General features: G+C 35.5%; 1 protein-coding gene across 7 annotated transcripts in view; it reads right to left on the minus strand.

The window, feature by feature from the left end:
- Positions 1-24,211, minus strand: part of sima (similar) — a 309,049-nt gene that overhangs the window by 99,969 nt on the left and 184,869 nt on the right. The window contains exon 8 of one of the 7 annotated variants that reach the window (XM_067763674.1): positions 19,525-22,387. The exons of the other annotated variants lie outside the window; for them this stretch is intronic. Coding sequence (XP_067619775.1) covers positions 22,336-22,387 — 52 coding nt within the window. The 3' untranslated portion in view covers positions 19,525-22,335. Of the gene's footprint in view, positions 1-19,524; positions 22,388-24,211 lie in introns of those variants that run through there. 7 annotated transcript variants of the gene reach the window in all.

Consider the following 24,211-nt stretch of genomic DNA (forward strand, 5'->3'; position numbering starts at 1 on the left):
AACAAGTAAGGAAGACTAAGTTCGGGTGGGATTAAAGGGGTTGTGTAGCGCAACATATAGCTTCTCCAACCCAATTGTCAACCTCACCTTCGAGCGGCGAATCCCGTTTCACTAACAGACGAGGCTCTGGCGACCCCAAGCTCCTCATGGAACTTGGGGGTGGGGAGGGAGGGATGGCCTGAAGGTTCAATGTGGCCATATAAATCGTTCCCGAGATGGTCGGGCCAGCACCTTAATGGTGCTGTGTTACCGGAGCGTATCGGATCTGTATCCGACAAAGGACCATCACATCGATAACACTCCCCAAAGCCTTCGGGGAGTAACCTAATCGCTACAACAACAACAACAACTAAGTTCGGGTGTAACCGAACATTACATACTCAGTTGAGAGCTGTGGAGACAAAGTAAGGGAAAATCACCATGTTGTTAAAAGAACCTAGGGTAACCCTGGAATGTGTTTGTATGACATGTGTATCAAATGGAAGGTATTAAAGAGTATTTTAAGAGGAAGTGGGTCATAGTTCTATAGATGGACGCCATTTAGGGATATCGCCATAAAGATGGACCAGGGGTGACTCTAGAATTTATTTTGTACGATATGGGTATCAAATGAAAGGTATTAATGAGTATTTTAAAAGTGCGTGGGCCTAAGTTCTATAGATGGACGCCTTTTCGAGATATCACCATAAAGATGGACCAGGGGTGACTCTAGAATTTGTTCATACGATATGAGTATCAAATGAAAGGTGTTAATGAGTATTTTAAGAGGGCGTGGGCCTTAGTTCTATATGTAGACGCCTTTTCGAGATATCGCCATAAAGGTGGACCAGGGGTGACTATAGAATTTGTTTGTACTATATGGGTATCAAATGAAAGGTGTTAATGAGTATTTTAAAAGGGAGTGGGCCTTAGTTCTATAGGTGGACGCCTTTTCGGAATATCGTTATAAAAGTGGACCAGGGTTGACTCTAGAATGCTTTTGTACAATATGGGTATCAAACGAAAGGTGTTAATGAGTATTTTAAAAGGGAGTGGGCCTTAGTTCTATAGGTGGATGCCTTTTCGAGATATCGCCATAAAGGTGGGCCAGGGGTGACCCTAGAATTTTTTTGTACGATATGGGTATCAAATGAAAGGTGTTAATGAGTATTTTAAGAGGGCGTGGGCCTTAGTTCTATATGTGGACGCCTTTTCGGAATATCGTTATAAAAGTGGACCAGGGTTGACTCTAGAATGCTTTTGTACAATATGGGTATCAAACGAAAGGTGTTAATTAGTATTTTAAAAGGGAGTGGGCCTTAGTTCTATAGGTGGACGCCTTTTCGGAATATCGTTATAAAAGTGGACCAGGGTTGACTCTAGAATGCTTTTGTACAATATGGGTATCAAACGAAAGGTGTTAATGAGTATTTTAAAAGGGAGTGGGCCTTAGTTCTATAGGTGGACGCCTTTTCGAGATATCGCCATAAAGGTGGACCAGGGGTGACTATAGAATGAGTTTGTACGATATGGGTATCAAATTAAAGGTATTAATGAGAGTTTTAAAAGGGAGTGGTGGTAGTTGTATATGTGAAGGCGTTTTCCCGATATCGACCAAAATGTGGACCAGGGTGACCCAGAACATCATCTGTTGGATACCGCTAATTTATTTATATATGTAATACCACGAACAGTATTCCTTCCAAGATTCCAAAGGCTTTTCATTTCGCCCTGCAAAACTTTTTCATTTTCTTCTACTTAATATGGTAGGTGTCACACCCATTTTACCAAGTTTTTTCTAAAGTTATATTTTGCGTCAATAGACCAATACAATTACCATGTTTAATCCCTTTTTTTTATATTTGGTATATAATTATGGCATTTTTTTCATTTTTCGTAATTTTCGATATCGAAAAAGTGGGCGTGGTCACAGTCGGATTTCGGCCATTTTTTACACCAATACAAAGTGAGTTGAGATAAGTACGTGAACTGAGTTTAGTAAAGATATATCGATTTTTGCTCAAGTTATCGTGTTAAAGGCCGAGCGGAAGGTCAGGCGGTCGACTGTGTATAAAAACTGGGCGTGGCTTCAACCGATTTCGCCTTTTTTCACAGAAAACAGTTATCGTCCTAGAATCTAAGCCTCTACCAAATTTCACAAGGATTAGTAAATTTTTGTTCGACTTATGGCATTAAAAGTATCCTAAACAAATTAAATGAGAAAGGGTGGAGCCACGCCCATTTTGAAATTTTCTTTTATTTTTGTATTTTGTTGCAACATATCATTACTGGAGTTGAATGTTGACATAATTTACTTATATACTGTAAAGATATTAACTTTTCTTTTAAAATTTGAATTTAAAAAAAAATTTTTTTACAAAGTGGGCGTGGTCGTTTTCCGATTTTGCTAATTTTTATTAAGCAGACATATAGTAATAAGAGTAACGTTCCTGCCAAATTTCATCATGATATCTTCAACGACTGCCAAATTACAGCTTGCAAAACTTCTTAATTACCTTCTTTTAAAAGTGGGCGGTGCCACGCCCATTGTCCAAAATTTTACTAGTTTGGTATTCGGCGTCATAAGTTCAACTCATCTACCAAGTTTCATCGCTTAATCCGTATTTGGTAATGAATTGTCGCACATTTTCGATTTTTCGAAATTTTCCATATCGAAAAAGTGGTCGTGGTTATTGTCCGATATCGTTCATTTTAAATAGCGATCTGAAATGAGTGCCCAGGAACCTGCATACCAAATTTCGTCAAGATACCTCAAAATTTACTCAAGTTATCGTGTTAACGGACAGACGGACGGACGGACATGGCTCAATCGATTTTTTTTCGATACTGATGATTTCGATATATGGAAGTCTATATCTATCTCGAATCCTTTATACCTGTACAACCAACCCTTATCCAATCAAAGTTAATATACTCTGTGAGCTCTGCTCAACTGAGTATAAAAATGTATTAGTTTTCAGGAACTGAACAGCATTTTCCCAAAGTATATGTTTCGGCATGAGCATCGCACACTGCTTTTTTACACCAACTACAAATTTTGCGTGTACTTTTACGATTTCCCATTTCACAGTATTGACAACGTACATGATATGCTGGTTGTTTATCGGTGGAAATATCAGGTAAAATTGATAAATCACCTTTAGAAGTGGCAGCAAGGGATCCACCTAGTGCCATTTCGATAGCTTTACGTGTTTGGATGTGTACCACCACCCGCGGAACTTTAGAGAGTTGTTCCATTGCTGGCATAAAAAGCTGCTTGGCCAAGCTCTGCAAGAACTTTCGTCGCGCGTCTGTACGACGGTCATATGGATTGTTTTCCGAGTAAATGATGAATGATGCAAGTGCACTTATATCTAGCATGTTATAAAATATGGACAAGGGCCAACGCAAAGTTTTGCGTTTCGTTGAATATGCAGAAAGCATTTTATCCATTGCGTCGGCGCCTCCTTTGTTTGTATTGTAATCAAGGATATATTGTAGCTTGTTTTTCTTTTCAACTACAATTGAATCTGCCAAAGGTGTACTGACAAGCAATATAACTGCTCTGCCTCTTTTTGGGACGTAAGATACCAAAGAAAACTTTCCATCGAGAAACCCGAAAATGGTAGATTCTTCTGCTCGATTGCGGTCAGCCTTCATTTAATCTGGTACAAAAGTCTTATTTTGGCGAACTGTACCAAGAAGAGTAAGACCTTTGCACATTAAATACTTGCCCAAGTTTAGCGATATAAAAAAATTTCACAAATTATAGTGCTTCCGGTGTTCTCCCAATGGCATACAAACCTTAGCACAACACCTTCTCCTACGTTGGTTGCTCGACTAGCATTTGAGTTGTTTCCCGTATATATCTCACTTTTGAGTGAATATAACGATATATATAATGATATTTTGCATACATTATATATAGTGACTACAAACGTAGACTACCGGCTGTAAGATGATGTTTTTTTCAAGTAGGGTCTGACCCCTAGACAAATAATAGTTCGGGTGATATTATGCTCTTAATCGACTTAGAATTGATAACTAGGAAGCTACTGAAAACCTCAGGCATTGTTGTTTCGAAACTTTTTGTTTTATTTGACTTTTTTCCCAAATTGCTACAAATGTAGACTACCGGGCACATGAAGGTTAAAAAAAATGTTTTAAGTCAAATTTTAACAAAAAATTTAATATCTTTACAGTATATAATTAAATTATGTCAACATTCAACTCCAGTAATGATATGGTGCAACAAAATACAAAAATAAAAAAAAAATTCAAAATGGGCGCGACTGCGCCCTTTTTCATTTAATTTGTCTAGAATACTTTTTCGATATCGAAAAATGAAAAAAGGGATGAAACATGGTGATTGGATTGGTTTTTTGACGCAAAATATAACTTTAGAAAAAACTTTGTAAAATGGGTTTGACACCTACCATATTAAGTAGAAGAAAATGAAAAAGTTCTGCAGGGCGAAATCAAAAGCCCTTGAAATCATGGCAGGAAGACTGTTCATGGTATTACATATATAAATCAATTAGCGGCACCCGACAGATGATGTTCTGGGTCACCCTGGTCCGCAATTTGGTCGATATCTCGAAAACGCCTTCACATATACAACTAAGGCCCACTCCCTTTTAAAACCCTCATTAATACCTTCCATTTGATACCCATGTCATACAAACACATTCCAGGATTACCCTAGGTCCATTTTCCTAGATGGTGATTTTCCCTTATTTTGTCTCCAGAGCTCTCAGCTTCGGTTATACCTAAACTTAACCTTCCTTAGTTGTCATATTTTTTTTTTGTAATATTGTTATATGGAAGATAATGCTCAAATCCGAAAAAATTGCCAAAAATCAGTTCTCTATTTTAGCAGCTTAAGATTAACATCTTACTAAAACGCATGATTCAATTACTAGAGGTTTGTTCTTCAATGATGACAGATCTTTGACACTCCCAACTTGAAAAATCTGGACGGGTTGCTTTTACGAAGTAAGGAAAACGGGGAATAATGCAATCCCCTTCAGTGAAATTGTAGTAGACAAGTATCTTTGGTAGATAATAGTAGTGATAATAAATTTGTAAACGCCAAAATTTTTTGGGAAAATAATTCATTTCCTACGAAATATTTCGTGAATTAATAAAGTTATGTTGGTTTGATCATTATTTCAGAAATTGGTTGAACAATGCCGTACGTTAGAATTTTATTCAATAATGCACTATCTCAAAATTTGTTTCCAAAACTCCCTACATGAGCATAAGTTCAATGCATTTTGTTATAAGAGGGAGTTAATGAAAAGCATTCTGAGATGAAGCGTTCTTCAATTTAACTCTAATATAGGGCGGTTTTGTGACAAATCCTGAATTGTAAAATTTTTGAAAAATATTTTGGGATAGCATGATTTTGAACAGGCAGCCCACATGGGGTGATACGCTACTCAGCAGCCGCAATGAACTGACAAAAACAAAAGTAAAAGAAAATGGCTAATTGTCTTAGAACTTTATATTCCTACCTTGACTTTGACAGAAGAGTTAAGCTTTTGTGCGGTCCTGCCGCTACACAAGGAGTATTCACCTTTTTATTCTGAAATTTCGGAAAGCTCTTTTCCGTTAAGTATTCATGGAAGCTTTCCGGACAAACCGTTAATGTAGAATATTCGGAATATGTTCATTTGATACTACCTCACGAGGTCCGAATATACATAATATTCCAAATATAAACAGATTCTCCTCTTAAATGGAGACGGATGTTCCGAACATACGGAATTAATAGATCAGAAGGTCGACTTTTAATACGCGCCCAAAAATATCGAGAGAAGTGTCAAAGACGCGTATTGACCTCGATAACAATAATTCGAGGGCGGAAATAAATATTCTAGCTCGTTCAACAGATATTTTCGAAAAACCGAAAATTACCCCGGGTTTCGTTGACGGCCTTCAGCCGAGCTTATAAAAAATTACCTTGGCCGGTCCACCAATGAGGTCGGATCAAAATTAAATGCGTGCAAATTCCCTTTGTACACAAAATCTTTTTCAGTGCACAAAAACATTACAACAAACACATGAAAATTGCCAACTTCAACTGCACATATCTCGGGACAGAGATACAATTTTTCTTTTCCGCCTTAGGATTATTGTTGTCGAGGTCACCTATCGATATTTTTGGACGCGTATTAGCAGTCCTGTTCTAGACTTTTACCTGAATAAGTTAACATGCCCAATGAGTACATTTCGTTATGGCATCTCCATTATTTACTAATGACATTTTTACGTGAATCGATTTAATAGTCGAGGTTTTGACGTTGAACGATGAATTTTTAATTGGTTTAGGTTTCGTATGTTCACAGGTTTACGAAAGTGCACGATACCTTGGTGTCCGTACTTTTCATAAAACCTATGTTCAGCCACACTAATAGATCATGGCATAGTTAATAAATTCATCATAAAATTAAAATAAATGTTCTAAGGAATTATGCAGTTAAGAACTTATCGGGTATTTGTAAACTGATTGCTTCCTATTTCTACTACTAATATTTTTCGAAAATTCGCAAAGAAACAACACAGTTAACGGTTGTCAATTCGATTTGGGAGCAAAATGGCTGCAATTGTCAAAAAATGTCTCTGTCGAGCAAACCTCTTGTGATTGAATCATGACTAAAACGCAACGAGCTACGAACTGCATACTCGGGAAATTCTAAAATCGTTTTAATCATAATAGGTATTGGCTCGTGAACTATTTTCTGAAGTATATTGATCCATGGAATTGTGATTTTTTTATTTCAAAAGTTACGCAACGAAATTCAAATAAAGGTTCTATTATCGAAACATGGACACGATCATCATGCTGGATACGCGTGCAAGGAGATAGTGATTATGCATCAATTTAATTTCGAATTAGAATCTTAAAAATATACAAACCTATGTACATACATACATACATACATATCTGCATATATATAATGAAAGTAAATGCATAGAAATGAAGCACTAAAATGTCGAGTGGGGTGATTCAGTGATCAGAACTGATAACACCAAGAAAGTAAACGAAGAGAGATGTGTCTTAATTTGAAGTTAAATAAATTATATAACATTATGTTGTAGTCAATTAAATGATAAGAGAATAATTACATTTCCTTCATACACCAAATCTAATAAATTCCAACTTTTGCATCTTTTTGCCCAAATCGAAATCAGCAAGTTTTAAAATATTTTTATATTTATACAATCTACCAACAGCTTTGCATCACACAAAAAAAAACAACAAATTCTAAATAGGGAAACAACAACATTGAGTTGATAAAAAATATCGAATCAAGAAAATCAACACTAAACCCAAATAAACATAAATATTTAAGCCAATACAATACGCATTCCACTGATAACCAAAAGACCTCCGATCGTCCACAAAAGTCGCCTGATACGCAATATTATAACTAAATAACAATATTAATAGACATCCCAGTGTTTATAGGTTTTTTAGTGTTGACCAGACGCGGTTATCACAACTAAATGGAAAAAAACTTTGACCCACGATCTTGTCATGCATTGAATCGCATGTACTCGGCATGGCCCAACAAATTGCCTTGAAATAAAGTTGAAGTTCAAGTTTTAAATTGTTCTAACCTGCCTTCAAACTACAGAGCCCCAATGATAATGGTTAACACAGTTAAGAACCAACAAGTTTGCAACTAGCAAAAACAATTTTACTACCCCGATAAGATAAATAATAAGTAATTAATAGATTTAATGAACGACAAAATGTTTCCACAAATAAATATGGTTGTGTCATTTGGTGTTAATTTATATTTATTTATTGAACTGCGTTTCGCATTTTCTTGGGTTCGTATAGGTTTTTTTTAATCTTATCTAAAAATATCCCAAAACAATCAGTCTTCGCTTTTGTTGATTTTTCGTTTGGTTAGTGACAAAATATTTATAGAAGGGATGAGTAGAAGAACAACCAATTTCTGTTGATATCGAATGCCTTGTGCATGAAAACAGCTGAGTGCTTCATTCGTCTGGCGCTGTGAATGATCCCACAGATATAAATTGAGGAGACAAGATGTAAAAGTGCTATTCTTCTAATATACGACATAGCAGACAGGTTAAGTGGTTCTTCAATTTGATGTATTTACGAGAAGACAAATAAAAAAATTAAAATGACATGTAAATTTGTTTTGGTATGCAAATATTATTTGCTAACACCCTTAACAAATTCGGATATCGAAATATGAAAGCAACAGCACTGAAACTGAAAGGGCAGCCAGGGAAAATTCCTCCATGTAAGTTCTACCCAGAACAATTTTGCTCAAAGGACTATCTGTCGCATTGCCACCACCAAAATATTTCAAATTTGCTTTGCACATCAAATTCTTTATCACCGAAGTTTCATAAAGCAAAACAACGAAAAGAAAAAATCGAGTCATAAAATTCGCATATCGAAATTTTATGCCTTTTAGTAAGAGTAAATATTTACTGCAAGCAACATTGCAAATCGACAGCAATAAAGTCTTCTATCGTACACAACCTTTTTACGTATTTTTGGGGTATTCTGGAAAACGGAGCTATAAAATGAAGCTCTTCTTACGTAGTAAAAACTGAAGCATGTGACTGTATGTGCTATGTAAATACCCAGCAAAAAATGTTTAACTTATTTCATTTTTTACATGTATATACATATGCACTTAAACTTTATATGGACTGCCAAGTGCGTAACTTTATATACACTTATAAAATTGTTGCGCAGAAAATTAGTACTGCTAAATTTCAGTATGCATTATACTGAGTAGATGTATATACTGTGACGAATATTAGCAACACTAAGGGGTACTATCATCTCTTAGCCGATACTAAGCAGTCACGTGTACATAAACAAATCAATCATTATGTATACACATATGTACATACAAGCAGCGGAGAGATACTCACAAAAGTATGCAATCACCAGAGAAGTAACACTCACATATACACGCGCATATGGCTATGCGAGAGGCTATAAACGTGCATCTGTAGTTTATAGCTAGTAAGTTTATAGCTGGTAACTAAGTGGTAAATTCTAGAAGAAGAAACGCCTAGAAGTATGCGAACGAGACAGCAGAGAGTATAAAAGGAACGAAAGCTGAGTAAACAGCAATCAGTTGGATTTAAGCACGCTATCAGTTGCGAAGTATAAGTGTTATTGTGCAGTATTTTCAAAGTAGTCTAATAAAGACCATTTTGCATTATTGAATATTGGAGTTATTTATTCAACAATTTAGCGATACGAACGTTAATAGAAGGTGTAAAATAAGCGGAGTTTCACTAAATTCGTTATATACCTGTAAAAAAACACAGCCTTTCAGAGGGCGCCCGAGTGCATACTCAGTTTGGCAGTACTTTTGATTTTTATTAAAGTTTATTTCTTATCAAACTGTTAAATATGGTCAAACGCCAAAGAAACCTAGAACCGCTGCTGTTGGGTACCAACTTATGTTAATTTAAAAAAAAGATATGCTTGTAGATCCACCAGCCAGTTTCAGCCCAGCGTCCTCCCAATGCTTTAAAAAAATTTAATTAATCTTAATTAATTATATTTTTTGTTATTTTAGGAGCACAATGAGTTTGCCTTTTTCCCTTTCGGAATGTTTAAAAATCTCGAAAATAAGGAGAAATTATATGCCATTTAAGTATCGAACAAATTAATCTAATAACAAGTAAGGAAGGCTAAGTTCGGGTGTAACCGAACATTACATACTCAGTTGAGAGCGATGGAGACAAAATAAGGAAAATCACCATGTAGGAAAATGAACCTAGGGTAACCCTGGAATGTGGTTGTATGACATGTGTATCAAATGGAAGGTATTAAAGAGTATTTTAAGAGAGAGTAGGCCATAGTTCTATGGATGGACGCCATTTAGGGATATCGCCATAAAGGTGGACCAGGGCTGACTCTAGAAATTGTTTGTACGATATGGGTATCAAATGAAAGGTGTTACTGAGCATTTTAAGAGGGAGTGGGCCTTAGGTCTATCGGTGGACGCCTTTTCGAGATATCGCCATTAAGGTGGACCAGGGGCGACTCTAGAATGTGTTTGTACGATATGGGTATCAAATGAAAGGTGGTAATGAGTATTTTACAAGGGAATGGGCTTTAGTTCTATAGGTGAACGCCTTTTCGAGAAATCACCATAAAGGTGGACCAGGGGTGACTCTAGGATATGTTTGTACGATATGGGTATCAAATGAAAGCTGTTAATGAGTATTTTGAAAAGGAGTGATCCTTAGTTCCATAGGTGGACGCCGTTTCGAGATATCGCCATAAAGGTGGACCAGGGGTATCTCTAGAATGTGTTTGTACGATATGGGAATCAAATGAAAGGTGTTACTGAGCATTTTAAGAGGGAGTGGGCATTAGGTCTATAGGTGGACGCCTTTTCGAGATATCGCCATTAGGGTGGGCCAGGGGTGACTCTAGAATGTTTGTACGATATGGGTATCAAACGAAAAGTGTTACTGAGCATTTTAAGAGGGAGTGGGAATTAGGTCTATAGGTGGACGCCTTTTCGAAATGTCGCCATTAGGGTGGGCCAGGGGTGACGCTAGAATGTGTTTGTATGATATGGGTATCAAATGAAAGATGGTAATGAGTATTTTAACGCCTTTTCGAGATATCGCCATTAGGGTGGGCCAGGGGTGACTCTAGAATGTTTGTACGATATGGGTATCAAACGAAAGGTGTTACTGAGAATTTTAAGAGGGAGTGGGCATTAGGTCTATAGGTGGACGCCTTTTCGAGATATGGCCATTAGGGTGGGCCAGGGGTGACTCTAGAATGTTTGTACGATATGGTTATCAAACGAAAGGTGTTACTGAGCATTTTAAGAGGGAGTGGACATTAGGTCTATAGGTGGACGCCTTTTCGAGATATCGCGATTAGGGTGGGCCAGGGGTGACTCTAGAATGTTTGTACGATATGGGTATCAAACGAAAGGTATTACTGAGCATTTTAAGAGGGAGTGGGCATTAGGTCTATAGGTGGACGCTTTTTCGAGATATCGCCATTAAGGTGGGCCAGGGGTGACTCTAGAATGTGTTTGTACGATATGGATATCAAATTAAAGGTATTAATGAGGGTTTTAAAAGCGAGTGGCCCTTAGATGTATATGTGAAGGCGTTCTCGCGATATCGACCACAATGTGGACCAGGTGATCCAGAAAATCATCTGTCGGGTACTGCTAATTTATTTATATATGCAATACCACGAACAGTATTCCTTCCAAGATTCCAAGGGCTGTTGATTTCGCCTTGTAGAACTTATTCATTTTCTTCTACTTAATATGGTAGGTGTCACACCCATTTTACAAAGTTTTTTCCAAAGTTATATTTTGCGTCAATAAACCAATCCAGGTACCATGTTTCATCCCTTTTTTCGTATTTGGTATAGAATTATTGCACTTTTTTCATTTTTCGTAATTTTCGATATCGATAAAGTGGGCGTGGTTATGGTCGGATTTCGGCCATTTTTTATACCAAGATAAAGTGAGTTCAGATAAGTACGGGGGCTAAGTTTAGTAAAGATATATCGGTTTTTGCTCAAGTTATTGTGTTAACGGCCGAGCGGAAGGACAGACGGTGGACTGTGTATAAACACTGGGCGTGGCTTCCACCCATTTTCACAGAGAACAGTTACCGTCATAGAATCTATGCCCCTACCAAATTTGAGAAGGATTGGTAAATTTTTGTTCGACTTATGGCATTAAAAGTATTCTAGACATACTAAATGAAAATGGGCGGAGCCACGCCCATTTTGAAATTTTCTTTTATTTTTGTATTTTGTTGCATCATATCATTACTGGAGTTGAATTTTGACTTAATTTACTTATATACAGTAAAGATATTAAATTTTTTGTTAAAATTTTAATTAAAAAAAAAATTTTTTTAAAAAGTGGGCGTGTTCTTCATCCAAGTTTGCTAATTTTTATTTAGCACATATATAGTAATAGTAGTAACGTTCCTGCAAAATTTCATCATGATATCTTCAACGACTGCCAAATTACAGCTTGCAAAACTTTTAAATTACCTTCTTGTAAAAGTGGGCGGTGCCACGCCCATTGTCCAAAATCTTACTAATTTTATATTCTGCGTCATAACGCCAACCCATCTACCAAGTTTCATAGCTTTAACCGCCTTTGGCAATGAATTATCGCATTTTTTTCGGTTTTTCGAAATTTTCGATATCGAAAAAGTGGGCGTGGTTATAGTCCGATATCGTTCATTTTAAATAGCGATCTGAGATGAGTGCCCAGGAATCTACATACCAAATTTCATCAAGATACCTCAAAATTTACTCAAGTTATCGTGTTAACGGACAGACGGACGGACGGACGGACGGACATGGCTCAATCAAATTTGTTTTCGATACTGATGATTTTGATATATGGAAGTCTATATCTATCTCGATTCCTTTATACCTGTACAACCAACCGTTATCCAATCAAAGTTAATATACTCTGTAAGCTCTGCTCAATTGAGTATAATAAAGTCACATACAAACAAAAAATCCAACAAAACAGATCACGTGATGCAGTTAAACGTAGAAAAACAGCAAATAAACAAGCATTGTAATTTTTTGTATTTATTGAGTAGTAAAACAAAAACAAATAAATTAAGACAACCAAGCATGTAATCGTATGATCGCAGTGATTTGTTTAGAAATAAAAATGTTCATAATTGACTTGATTAAATAAAATTAACGAAAAGCAAATAGGATATTTATGTCGAAGAATAACTAATATGCTGGCTACTTTTTTATGACATTATAAAGATAAACGTATTTAAAAGCAAAAAAAAAAAACAAATCAAAAACAAAACACATACACATGCACATAGTAAATGGCAGCAATGGGTAATTGAATAAATTGTGCAAACCTATGAAATGAGTTTCACTAGATCGCTCGCGCGTCTGAATCAACCATAAGTACGACAATAAAGATTGTGGGGAAGCTAAATTGACACAAAATTACAAACAAAATACAACTTAGGAAAATACAAAAAAAAAATATAAAATGAAAAAATAAAATCAAATAAAAAATAGAGAATGCTATGATCTCACAACTTTGCTGTGCTGTTGATAAATAGCACTGGTCAACCAAATTTGTTGACTGATGCTTTTGATAAATTGACCTATCCTTATAGAAAAAGCTTGGTAGCAAGAATGTAGTAACTCGGACATTCTATTAATAGGGTAACACCTCAACGGACTAATTATTAAAGTCACATCTCAGGAAGCCGGTTAATATAGTTGTACTGAAAATATAAATTTTCCGTCAAAAAGGATATGAATTTAAAGTAATTCAATACAGCAATGTACTGTTTTAAGTCGTTTACGAATTGTGAAAAAAAATTAAACTAAAGCAAGTTCATATCTTTTCTGTGGAAAAAAAAAATTTGTTTTTTCAGTGGCAACCTTCTTAACCGGTCTCTTCAGACACGACGTCATAAATGACTTTGCTCAGATACGGCCTAAATAAGAGAATTTCTATGATATGTACCTGGTTGATGGGTCAAAATGTACTGTAAGTACTATACAAAATGAAAATCCTCTGGAATTGTATGAGCTTAACAAATCACTTATGAGTTGGTATGAGAAATAACTTAAATTCGTGTTACTGTTCGGCTCTTGCATTGCTTCATAAAGTTTAATTTGTTCGACAAACTATTCATCGGATTGCAATAAAACTTTGCCAACCTTTGAGGGAAGAAGTAAAATTAATCTAAATCATACTTTCGGTCGGATCAGAAAAAAGTCTTATCGGACAAGTGACGGACTAGTTTGCATCAAACATACAGACGAACATGACTAAATCAACTCAGACCGCCATCCTGTTTATTTTGGTATACTTCTTGGTGGGCCTATTCCTCTTATCCTTTAAGGACTTTAATTTTGACATTCTGGCCAAACCACTACATTTTCATGAAAAGTCCAAAAAAAACTTAAGCATTTTGGAGATTAATATTGACTTTAAACTGGGGCTGAAGCTAGTTTAAATACAGACTTTAAATCATCTACAGAGACAGGGCAACATTTTGTAGGTAATATAACCAAACCAGAATAATGTTGTGCAGTTAATTAGCGTTTGAAACTTGCAAGAAACGTGATACATACATTAGAAAAATAGAAGAAACAAGTAAAGAAGGTTAAGTTCGGGTGTAACCGAACATTACATACTCAGTTGAGAGCTATGGTGACAACATAAGGGAAAATGACCATGTAGGAAAATAAACCGAGGGAAACCCTGGAATGTGTTTGTATGACATGTCTATCAAATGAAAGGCACTAAAGAGTATTTTATGAGGGAGTGGGCCATAGTTCCATAGGTGGACGCCATTTAGGGATATCGCCATAAAGGTGGATCAGGGTTGACTCTAGAATTTGTTTGCACGATATGGGTATCAAAAGAAAGGTGATAATGAGTATTTTAAAGGAAGTGATCCTTAGTTCCATAGGTGTCCCCGTTTCGAGATATCGCCATAAAGGTGGACCAGGGGTGACTCTAGAATTCGTTTGTACGATATGGGTATCAAACGAAAGGTGTTAATGAGTATTTTAAAAGGGAGTGGGCCTTAGTTCTATAGGTGGACGCCTTTTCGGGGTATCGCAACTTAGACTTTGTTTGTACGATATGGGTATCAAATGAAAGGTGTTAACGAGTATTTTAAATGGGCGTGGGGCTTAGTTCTATAGGTGAACGCCTTTTCCAGATATCGCCATAAACGTGGACCAGGGGTGACTCTAGAATATGTTTGTAAGATATTGGTATCAAATTAAAGGTATTAATGAGGGTTTTAAAAGGAAGTGCTGGTAGTTGTATATGTGAAGGCGTTTTCCAGATATCGACCAAAATGTGGACCAGGGTGATCCAGAATATCATCTGTTGGATACCGCTAATTTATTTATATATGTAATACTTGCCAAGATTTCAAGGGTTTTTTATTTCGCACTGCAGAACTTTTTCATTTTCTTCTACTTAATATGGTAGGTGTCACAACCATTTTACAAAGTTTTTTCTAAAGTTATATTTCGCGTCAATAAACCAATCCAATTACCATGTTTCATCCCTTTTTCGTATTTGGTATGGCATTTTTTTCATTTTTCGTAATTTTCGATATCGAAAAAGTGGGCGTGGTCATAGTCGGATTTCGTTCATTTTTTATACCAAGATAAAGTGAGTTCAGATAAGTGCGTGAACTAAGTTCAGTAAAGATATCTCGATTTTTGCTCAAGTTATCGTGTTAAGGGCCATGCGGAAGGACAGACGGACGACTGTGTATAAAAACTGGGCGTGGCTTCAACCGATTTCGCCCATTTTCACAGAAAACAGTTAGCGTCATAAAATCTATGCCCCTACCAAATTTCAAAAGGATTGGTGAATTTTTGTTCGACTTATGGCATTAAAAGTATCCTAGACAAATTAAATGAAAAAGGGCGGAGCCAGCCCATTTTGAAATTTTCTTTTACTTTTGTATTTTGTTACACCATATCATTACTGGAGTTGAATGTTGACATAATTTATTTATATACTGTAAAGATATTAAATTTTTTGTTAAAATTTTACTTTAAAAAAAAATTTTTTTTAAAAGTGGGCGTGGTCCTTCTCCGATTTTGCTAATTTTTATTATGCGTACACATAGTAATAGGAGTAACGTTCCTGCCAAATTTCATAATGATATCTTCAACGACTGCCAAATTACAGCTTCCAAAACTTTTAAATTACCTTCTTTTAAAAGTGGGCGGTGCCACGCCCATTGTCCAAAATTTTACTAATTTTCTATTCTGCGTCATAAGTTCAACCCACCTACCAAGTTTCATCGCTTTATCCGTCTTTGGTAATGAATTATCGCACTTTTTCGGTTTTTCGAAATTTTCGATATCGAAAAAGTGGGCGTGGTTATAGTCCGATATCGTTCATTTTAAATAGCGATCTGAGATGAGTGCTCAGGAACCTACATACCAAATTTCATCAAGATACCTCAAAATTTACTCAAGTTATCGTGTTAACGGACGGACGGACGGACGGACATGGCTCAATCAAATTTTTTTTCGATCCTGATGATTTTGATATATGGAAGTCTATATCTATCTCGATTCCTTTATACCTGTACAACCAACCGTTATCCAATCAAACTTAATATACTCTGTGAGCTCTGCTCAACTGAGTATAAAAATAAGCTCATTTAATTTGCAAATATAATATGAAACCAATGAACAACACAAATTTCACCTCGTTTGTCAGCTACTTAATTTGCACAGCTGAAAATCGTGGTGAAATTCGCATACGCCTGAAAGTCTAAAAGATTCGTGGTGAAAGTCGCGTACGTCTAAAAGTTTGCAAGGACGTGCATTGAGTGGGGCCTTCAACGAGGTGGAATTCCATAACGCCTGCAACACTCAGAAGGCTAGCCATGAAGGTATGGCCTAATCTTCTCAATAGTTCGACTTGTGTGTTAGTTAGCTCAAATTTTTCGATCAAACACTGCACTGTCACCGAGTTCAAAACTATATTTCAGGTTTCAAGACTCTATATATTCAGGAAGTTAGTTAAAAATCGACTGCAAGATTCCCCATTTATAAAACTAGTTTTCTCAATATCTCGATCCATGCGCCGCCTAGCGGAAGTGGCAAGTTTCAAGTCTCTAGGTAACCGGGAAGTTAGTTAAAAATGGATTGAAAGATTCCCAAATTAAAATTTGTTTTCTTACTGTCTCGATCCGCGTGCCACCTAGCGAATTTTTTCTGATCGTTTTTCAGCGATTTGTAGTTATCTCAATTAGCACGTCACCTAGCGGAACTTTGTTTTCTATAAATTGTATTGTCACCGGGTCTCGAACTATGTGCTAAGTTACAAGTCTCCAGGTAACCGGGAAGTTAGTTAAACATGGATTGAAAGATTCCCAAATAAAAATTAATTTTCCTAATATCTCTACGGATAGCATGCGACACCTAGCGGATATATATTTTTTTTTGATAAAATATTGCATTGTCACCGGGTTCTGACTTACGGCTCAAGTTTCATATCACCAGCTAACCGGGAAGTTACTCAAAAATCCATTGCAATATTCCCCTCGTTTTTCAAAGATTTGTAGTTATCTCACTTAGCGCGCCACCTAACGGAATTTTGTTTTCTTTAAATTGTATTGTCACCGGGTCTCGAACTATGTGCTAAGTTACAAGTCTCCAGCTCATCTGGAAGTTACTTCAAAATCGATCGCAAGATTCCCTGCGTTTTTTTCAGGGATTTTCGTTTATCTCGATTCGTTTGAAGAAGAATAAACATTTTTTATACTCAGTTGAGCAGAGCTCACAGAGTATATTAAGTCGTTGAAGATATCATGATGAAATTTGGCAGGAACGTTACTCCTATTACTATATGTACGCTTAATAAAAATTAGCAAAATCGGAGGACCACGCCCACTTTTAAAAAAAAATTTATTTTTTAAGTAAAATTTTAACAAAAAATTTAATATCTTTACAGTTTATAAATAAATTATGTCAACTTTCAACTCCAGTAATGATATGGTGCAACAAAATACAAAAATAAAAGAAAATTTCAAAATGGGCGTGGCTCCGCCCTTTTTCATTTAATTTGTCTCCATAAGTCGAACAAAAATTAACCAATCCTTTTGAAATTTGGTAGGGGCATAGATTTTGTGACGTTAACTCTTTTCTGTGAAAATGGGCGAAATCGGTTGATGCCACGCCCAGTTTTTATAAACAGTCGTCCGTCTGTCCTTCCGCATGGCCGTTAACACGATAACTTGAGCAAAAATCGACATATCTTTAATGAACTTAGTTCACGTGCTTACTTGAACTCACTTTATCTTGGTATAAAAAATGAACGAAATCCGACTATGACCACGCCCACTTTTTCGATATCTAAAATTACGAAAAATGAAAAAAATGCCATAATTCTATACCAAATACGAAAAAAGGGATGAAACATGGTAAGGTAATTGGATTGTTTTATTGACGCGAAATATAACTTTAGAAAAAACTTTATAAAATGGTTGTGACACCTACCATATTAAGTAGAAGAAAATGAAAAAGTTCTGCAGGGCGAAATAAAAAACCCTTAAAATCTTGGCAGGTATTACATATATAAATAAATTAGCGGTATCCAACAGATGATGTTCTGGGTCACCCTGGTCCACATTTTGGTCGATATCTGGAAAACGCCTTCACATATACAACTACCACCACTCCCCTTTAAAACTTCATTAATACCTCTAATTTGATACCTATATCGTACAAACTCATTCTAGAGTCACCCCTGGTCCACCTTTATGGCGATATCTCGAAAAGGCGTCCACCTATAGAACTAAGCCAGACGCCCCTTTAAAATACTCATTAACACCTTTCATTTGATACCCATATCGTACAAACATATTCTAAAGTCACCCCTGGTCCACCTTTATGGCGATATCTCGAAAAGGCGACCACCTATACAACAACCACCACTCCCTTTTAAAACCCTCATTAATACCTTTAATTTGATACCCATATCGTACAAACACATTCTAGAGTCACCCCTGGTCCACCTTTATGGCGATATTTCGAAACGGCGTCCACCTATAGAACGAAGGCCCACTCCCTTTTAAAAATACTCATTAACACCTTTCATTTGATACCCATATCGTACTAACAAAGTCTAGAGTCACTCCTGGTCCACCTTTATTGCGATACCTCGAAAAGGCGTCCACCTATAGAACTAAGGCCCACTCCCTTTTAAAATACTCATTAACTCCTTTCGTTTGATACTCATATTGCACAAACGAATTCTAGAGTTACCCCTGGCCCACCTTTATGGCGATATCTCGAAAAGGCGACCACCTATACAACAACCACCACTCCCTTTTAAAACCCTCATTAATACCTTTAATTTGATACCCATATCGTACAAACACATTCTAGAGTCACCCCTGGTCCACCTTTATGGCGATATTTCGAAACGGCGTCCACCTATAGGACTAAGGCCCACTCCCTTTTAAAATACTAATTAACACCTTTCGTTTGATGCCCAGATTGTACAAACAAATTCTAGGGTCACCCCTGGTCCACCTTTATGGCGATATCTCGAAACGGCGTCTACCTATGGGACTAAGGATTACTCCCTTTTAAAATACTTATTAACACCTTTCTTTTGATATCCATATCGTACAAACGCATTCTAGAGTCACCCCTGGTCCACCTTTATGGCGATATCTCGAAACGGCGTCCACCTATGGAACTAAGGATTAATCCCTTTTAAAATACTCATTAACACCTTTCATTTGATACCCATATCGTACAAACAAATTCTAGGGTCACCCCTGGTCCACATTTATGGCGATATCTCGAAACGGCGTCCACCTATGGAACTAAGGATTAATCCCTTTTAAAATACTCATTAACACCTTTCATTTGATACCCATATCGTACAAACGCATTCTAGAGTCACCCCTGGTCCACCTTTATGGCGATATCTCGAAAAGGCGACCACCTATACAACAACCACCACTCCCTTTTAAAACCCTCATTAATACCTTTAATTTGATACCCATATCGTACAAACGCATTCTAGAGTCAACCCTGATCCACCTTTATGGCTATATCCCTAAATGGCGTCCACCTATAGAACTATGGCCCACTCCTTCATAAAATACTCTTTAATGCCTTTCATTTGATACACATGTCATACAAACACATTCCAGGGTTTTCTTACATGGTTATTTTCCCTTATGTTGTCACCATAGCTCTCAACTGAGTATGTAATGTTCGGTTACACCCGAACTTAACCTTCCTTACTTGTTTGCTTTGTTTTTTGTTGTTTTTTTACAATCCAAAAAACTGAACAAAAATGTCAGCCTTCACACTGTAAGCGCTTTGATCAAATTTAGCAACACTAAAATAAACCGCAACTTTTTTTTTTGGTTAATATTGAACATACATGCAGTTATATCTATGAGTACATTTCTACTACACACAAACTATGTATGCGCATATATTAGTGTCAATATGAGCTACGAACCACGAACGTAAAGCACATTCATCTGGAATTTTGAATGAATCTTTAGTTGCCTGCTCAACATGATGCCCCCCTCCGACTAAGCCACATTTTTTAATTTACTACCTTCCCTTATTTTACTTTTCTACTTGTACTTTTCCATTGTTAGGTAACTGCGCCTACGTTGTGAATCTCATTTTATTATTTACTTTCAAATACAGATTCTAACAAGCGAAATTATATAAATAAATTCTAAATATTCGCAGTGTGGCACATCGCAGATTAACAAGCAATTTTAGCGATTATATTCACCCCTTCGTCTTAGAAAAACTGACTTCTCCAAAAGGCATTGAGTTAAGCTGAGCTGACTTCAAGAAGTGGAAACATTCTATTTTGCATAAATTGTTGGCTTTAGAGTAACTTCTTAAGATTATAAACAAGTAAGTACGGGACTTCTACCTTTCATGAATGGGGCTGAACAATAATCTTATCATATTCGTAATATCCATATAATCGGCTGTATAAGATTTGAAGTATATAGTGAACAGATGTACATACTTATGCGATTTTTAAGATAAATATAAAATAAAAAAATAGGTAGGTACTTTGTGTAAAGATGCAAAGTTTCACGTTTTTTGTGGTCTACTTGAAATAGCTTTAACCATGAATCACTTATCTCAAAAATATATCCTGAAAACCTAAGTACTTGATGAAATTTGAAGCGTCTAGCCGTTAAAAAGGGGACAGAAATGACAGTTTATATGGGGTATATACTATATGTACCACCGATCCCTATAATTTTTTCAGATAAGAATATATGCTATATACGTAAGCATTTTGTGAAATTTTAAGCTTCTAGCTGTTAAAATAGGGCAGAAATTACGAAAACTTATCTGCACAATCGGTTGTATGGGATATATTCTATATATACACCGATCTATACAATTTTTTCAGACAATAATGAATACCCTATACGTAAGCATTCGGTGAAGTTTGAAGCTTCAGTCTGATAAACTGAGGCCGGTTCCGACAAATGTCTAATCGGACACCTAAATATACCCCCTCTCAAATTTTATCAAGACATCTCAAAACTTGAGGGACTAGTTTGCATACAAACAGACAGACGGACAGACGGACAGATGGACAGACGGACAGACGGACACGACATCAACTCAGCTCTTCATCCTGATCATTTCCGTATACTTGTTGGTGGGTCTACTGGACTTACAATTTTGAGATTCGAGACAAACTTAATATACCATTTCATTTTCATGAAAGGTATAAAAATTCTGGGTTTACAACTATCACTTTTGTGAGGTTATGTTGTTTTGAAAATACTGTTGTATTCAAAGCAATTATCTGTAATCAAGTATTTTTTGCGTCAGTATACAAAAGCCATTAAAGCAGGAAAAAATTTAAGATAACACTCCACTTAGAGCCAATCATTTGTAAAAAGCTAATGATAATTTAATAAAAGTTATAAATTCGAAGCATTTACATAAAAAAATGGTGGGAAGTAGATTGAAGCGAATTCCTATCTCAAGTCTTACGTTGGATAATGAACGGATTCGAGGTGTCAAAGCATCGCCTCAAAATGCGAACGTAAACGCAAACTAAAGTAAAAATTCTTGAAACAAAATAATACCATACATTTTTCTCAAGTTCCTATTCTAATTTTCTCTATTCGAACTCGATTCGAATACTCCTTCGAAAACTCTCAAAATGACCACCAGGGTTAATATTGTATCGTCAAAATATGAGTTCGTTTTAAGCTCGATATCCAAATTGGATATCACAGGTTATTTTCAGATGTTTGAAGCCAACGTTTATTGGGATGAAGAAGAACCACAGTCGAATTTGAAAAAGCAATGTAGTTTTCTTCATAAAAATTTTAAACATTGCTTCATAAGCTCAATAAAGCCGCTCCGAAAATTTCTTGAATTGTATGCATGTTTTATTTAAATATTGGCAACTAATTAAACTTACTCGTCCTTCACAAATTATCCTCATTCATATAAACATACCAAAAATGTTTTGTTATGAAACGTATTTTTAAAATGTTCCAGAATGGCTAGATTTTCTGTTTTTTACGTCTCATAAAGATTATTACATAGAATTTGGAGAGTGCAGTTAGATCCCATCTATATCTCATAAAAAATTAACGGTGTACCTATTGCGCCTTGGTTTGGAACTGCCCATATGGAGTTAGCAGCTTTTCATGATTGTTGGAGTTTGCAGGTTCCAATTTTAATAAAATTAAGCGATTCTTAGAAATCTTTTTTATTTTCAAAAGTTCCCCGATGAAAAAGTGTGTTCTGACAACCCCAAGCACTTCTTATATAGGAAAGTTACTTTTAAAAAATTTACATGGAAAATCCGGCAGCTCACTGGAAAGAAAATTGCCAAATATCAGGAAAATTTTTGTGGGGCTTAAGAATAATTATGTACTGAATACAAACTGTAAACTTGACAAAATTCTTAAAGCTCTTAACAAAAAGCTTTAAACTTGAGAAAAAAAAAAAGCTTTAAAGATTTTCTGGAAATTCGTCCAGTTTATACACAAATTTTGCAAGAAGTTCTAAACTTAAACTGACAATGCTTGTATTTTATAAAAAAAAATTGAGAAAATAATTCTATTCTATCAAGACACGAGGAAAATTGCAAAACGTTCCTATCCTATATATTTATTTCGCGGGTGTAGACGACCATAAAATATCTCAGCTGAAAAAAATACTCAACAATGCAATCAAATAATTAAAAAAATAATATATAACGACAACTGTAAGTCAACTATGTATATGAATGTGCTTGCGTTATAGATACATAAACACCTGAGAGCGTAAAAGTAGCAGCAAAATTTATTTGCAAACTTTATCGGTTTTTTCCTATATTCGTTAATTTAAAAAGAAAAAAAAACTTACGAATTGTATAGCAAAAACTTCCAAATATTAATTAATATTTTAGGCAAATTTCTGGGTATGCAGTTTTGTAGTTTAGTTAATTCCCGAATTTAGTTAATTTTTCGATTTTCTATATAGACAATGTTTTCTTAATAAAGTTCCGACAACAAAAGAATAACAGTGCAAAGCGGACCGTTTTTTAAATGTATTGTATTATCCACGAAGAGATTTAGGCCGAATTTCTCTTCCAATTCGCGTCGTGCTACTTTTACTTTTTCCTAAAAATTAAAAGTACTGGACCAACACGTTTTATGACGACTCGCTGAAAAGCAGATGAATTTTAATTGAGAAGCTTTTCGTGGCAGAAAAACACTCGACGTATTTATTTTTTGTACTTCGGAAAAATTATACAAATATTTAGACTTCAAACTTGTACGTTATCAGACTAGCACTGATAGGGTAACAAAACTTGAGCAAAGTTTTTAACCGGTCTCCTGAGATACGACCTTATTAATGAGTTCGCTGAGATACGGCCTTATTAACAGAAAATCTGAGATACGTCCTTTTTAACAAAACTTTTAATTTAGGACCTTTCAATTAGGATAGGTCGATATCTATGTATGTATATAAACCAACTTCGAAAAAAAACTCGAAAAAGTTTAAAACTATGAAAATTTTCGAATTTTATTTCAGTTTTGTTGCCCTATCATAATAGGCCGATGAGTAATATTCCTTATAAAATGCATTAATTTTTGCTTTCAAATAATGAAATTTAAAAAACACTCAAACATTAAAAAAGTATAAATATTATAAAAAAGTTAAAAAATAGATTTGAAAAATATGAAGAAAAATGCTTAAATAAAAGAAGAAATAAAATTAATTAATTAAATAAAATAGGGAAAATAAATGCTAAAATCATTTTTGCGGCAATTTTTTTACTCGCAGGTTTAGTAAAATTATCTAAAAGTGAAGGAAGAAAAGAAAACATGTTGCAAAAAAAATAACAAATAAAAATGGCATGGAAAATAGCAGCTAAATATGTATGTATACAAAAAGAAATTATTTTTTGGGCAGACAAATCAGGATTTAGCAAACTTTTGTTCGTTTAATTGTAAATTGTATATATGTATTAAGCGATTATGCAGAAGCGATTGTTGTTGGTATCGTAATTTTGTGAAGAATTTTCATTGACGCTTTTAGCTTTTTATTCCTTATCCGTTTTTTTTCTTACACTGGCACGATGGCGTTTTTCGCTAAATTAATTTAGGTTATGACATCGTTGTGTAAATACTTTGAAAAAAAAAAAAATGT

The sequence above is a fragment of the Eurosta solidaginis genome, chromosome 1 (assembly GCF_040869045.1).
Source record: "Eurosta solidaginis isolate ZX-2024a chromosome 1, ASM4086904v1, whole genome shotgun sequence".
Classification (NCBI taxonomy): domain Eukaryota; kingdom Metazoa; phylum Arthropoda; class Insecta; order Diptera; family Tephritidae; genus Eurosta; species Eurosta solidaginis.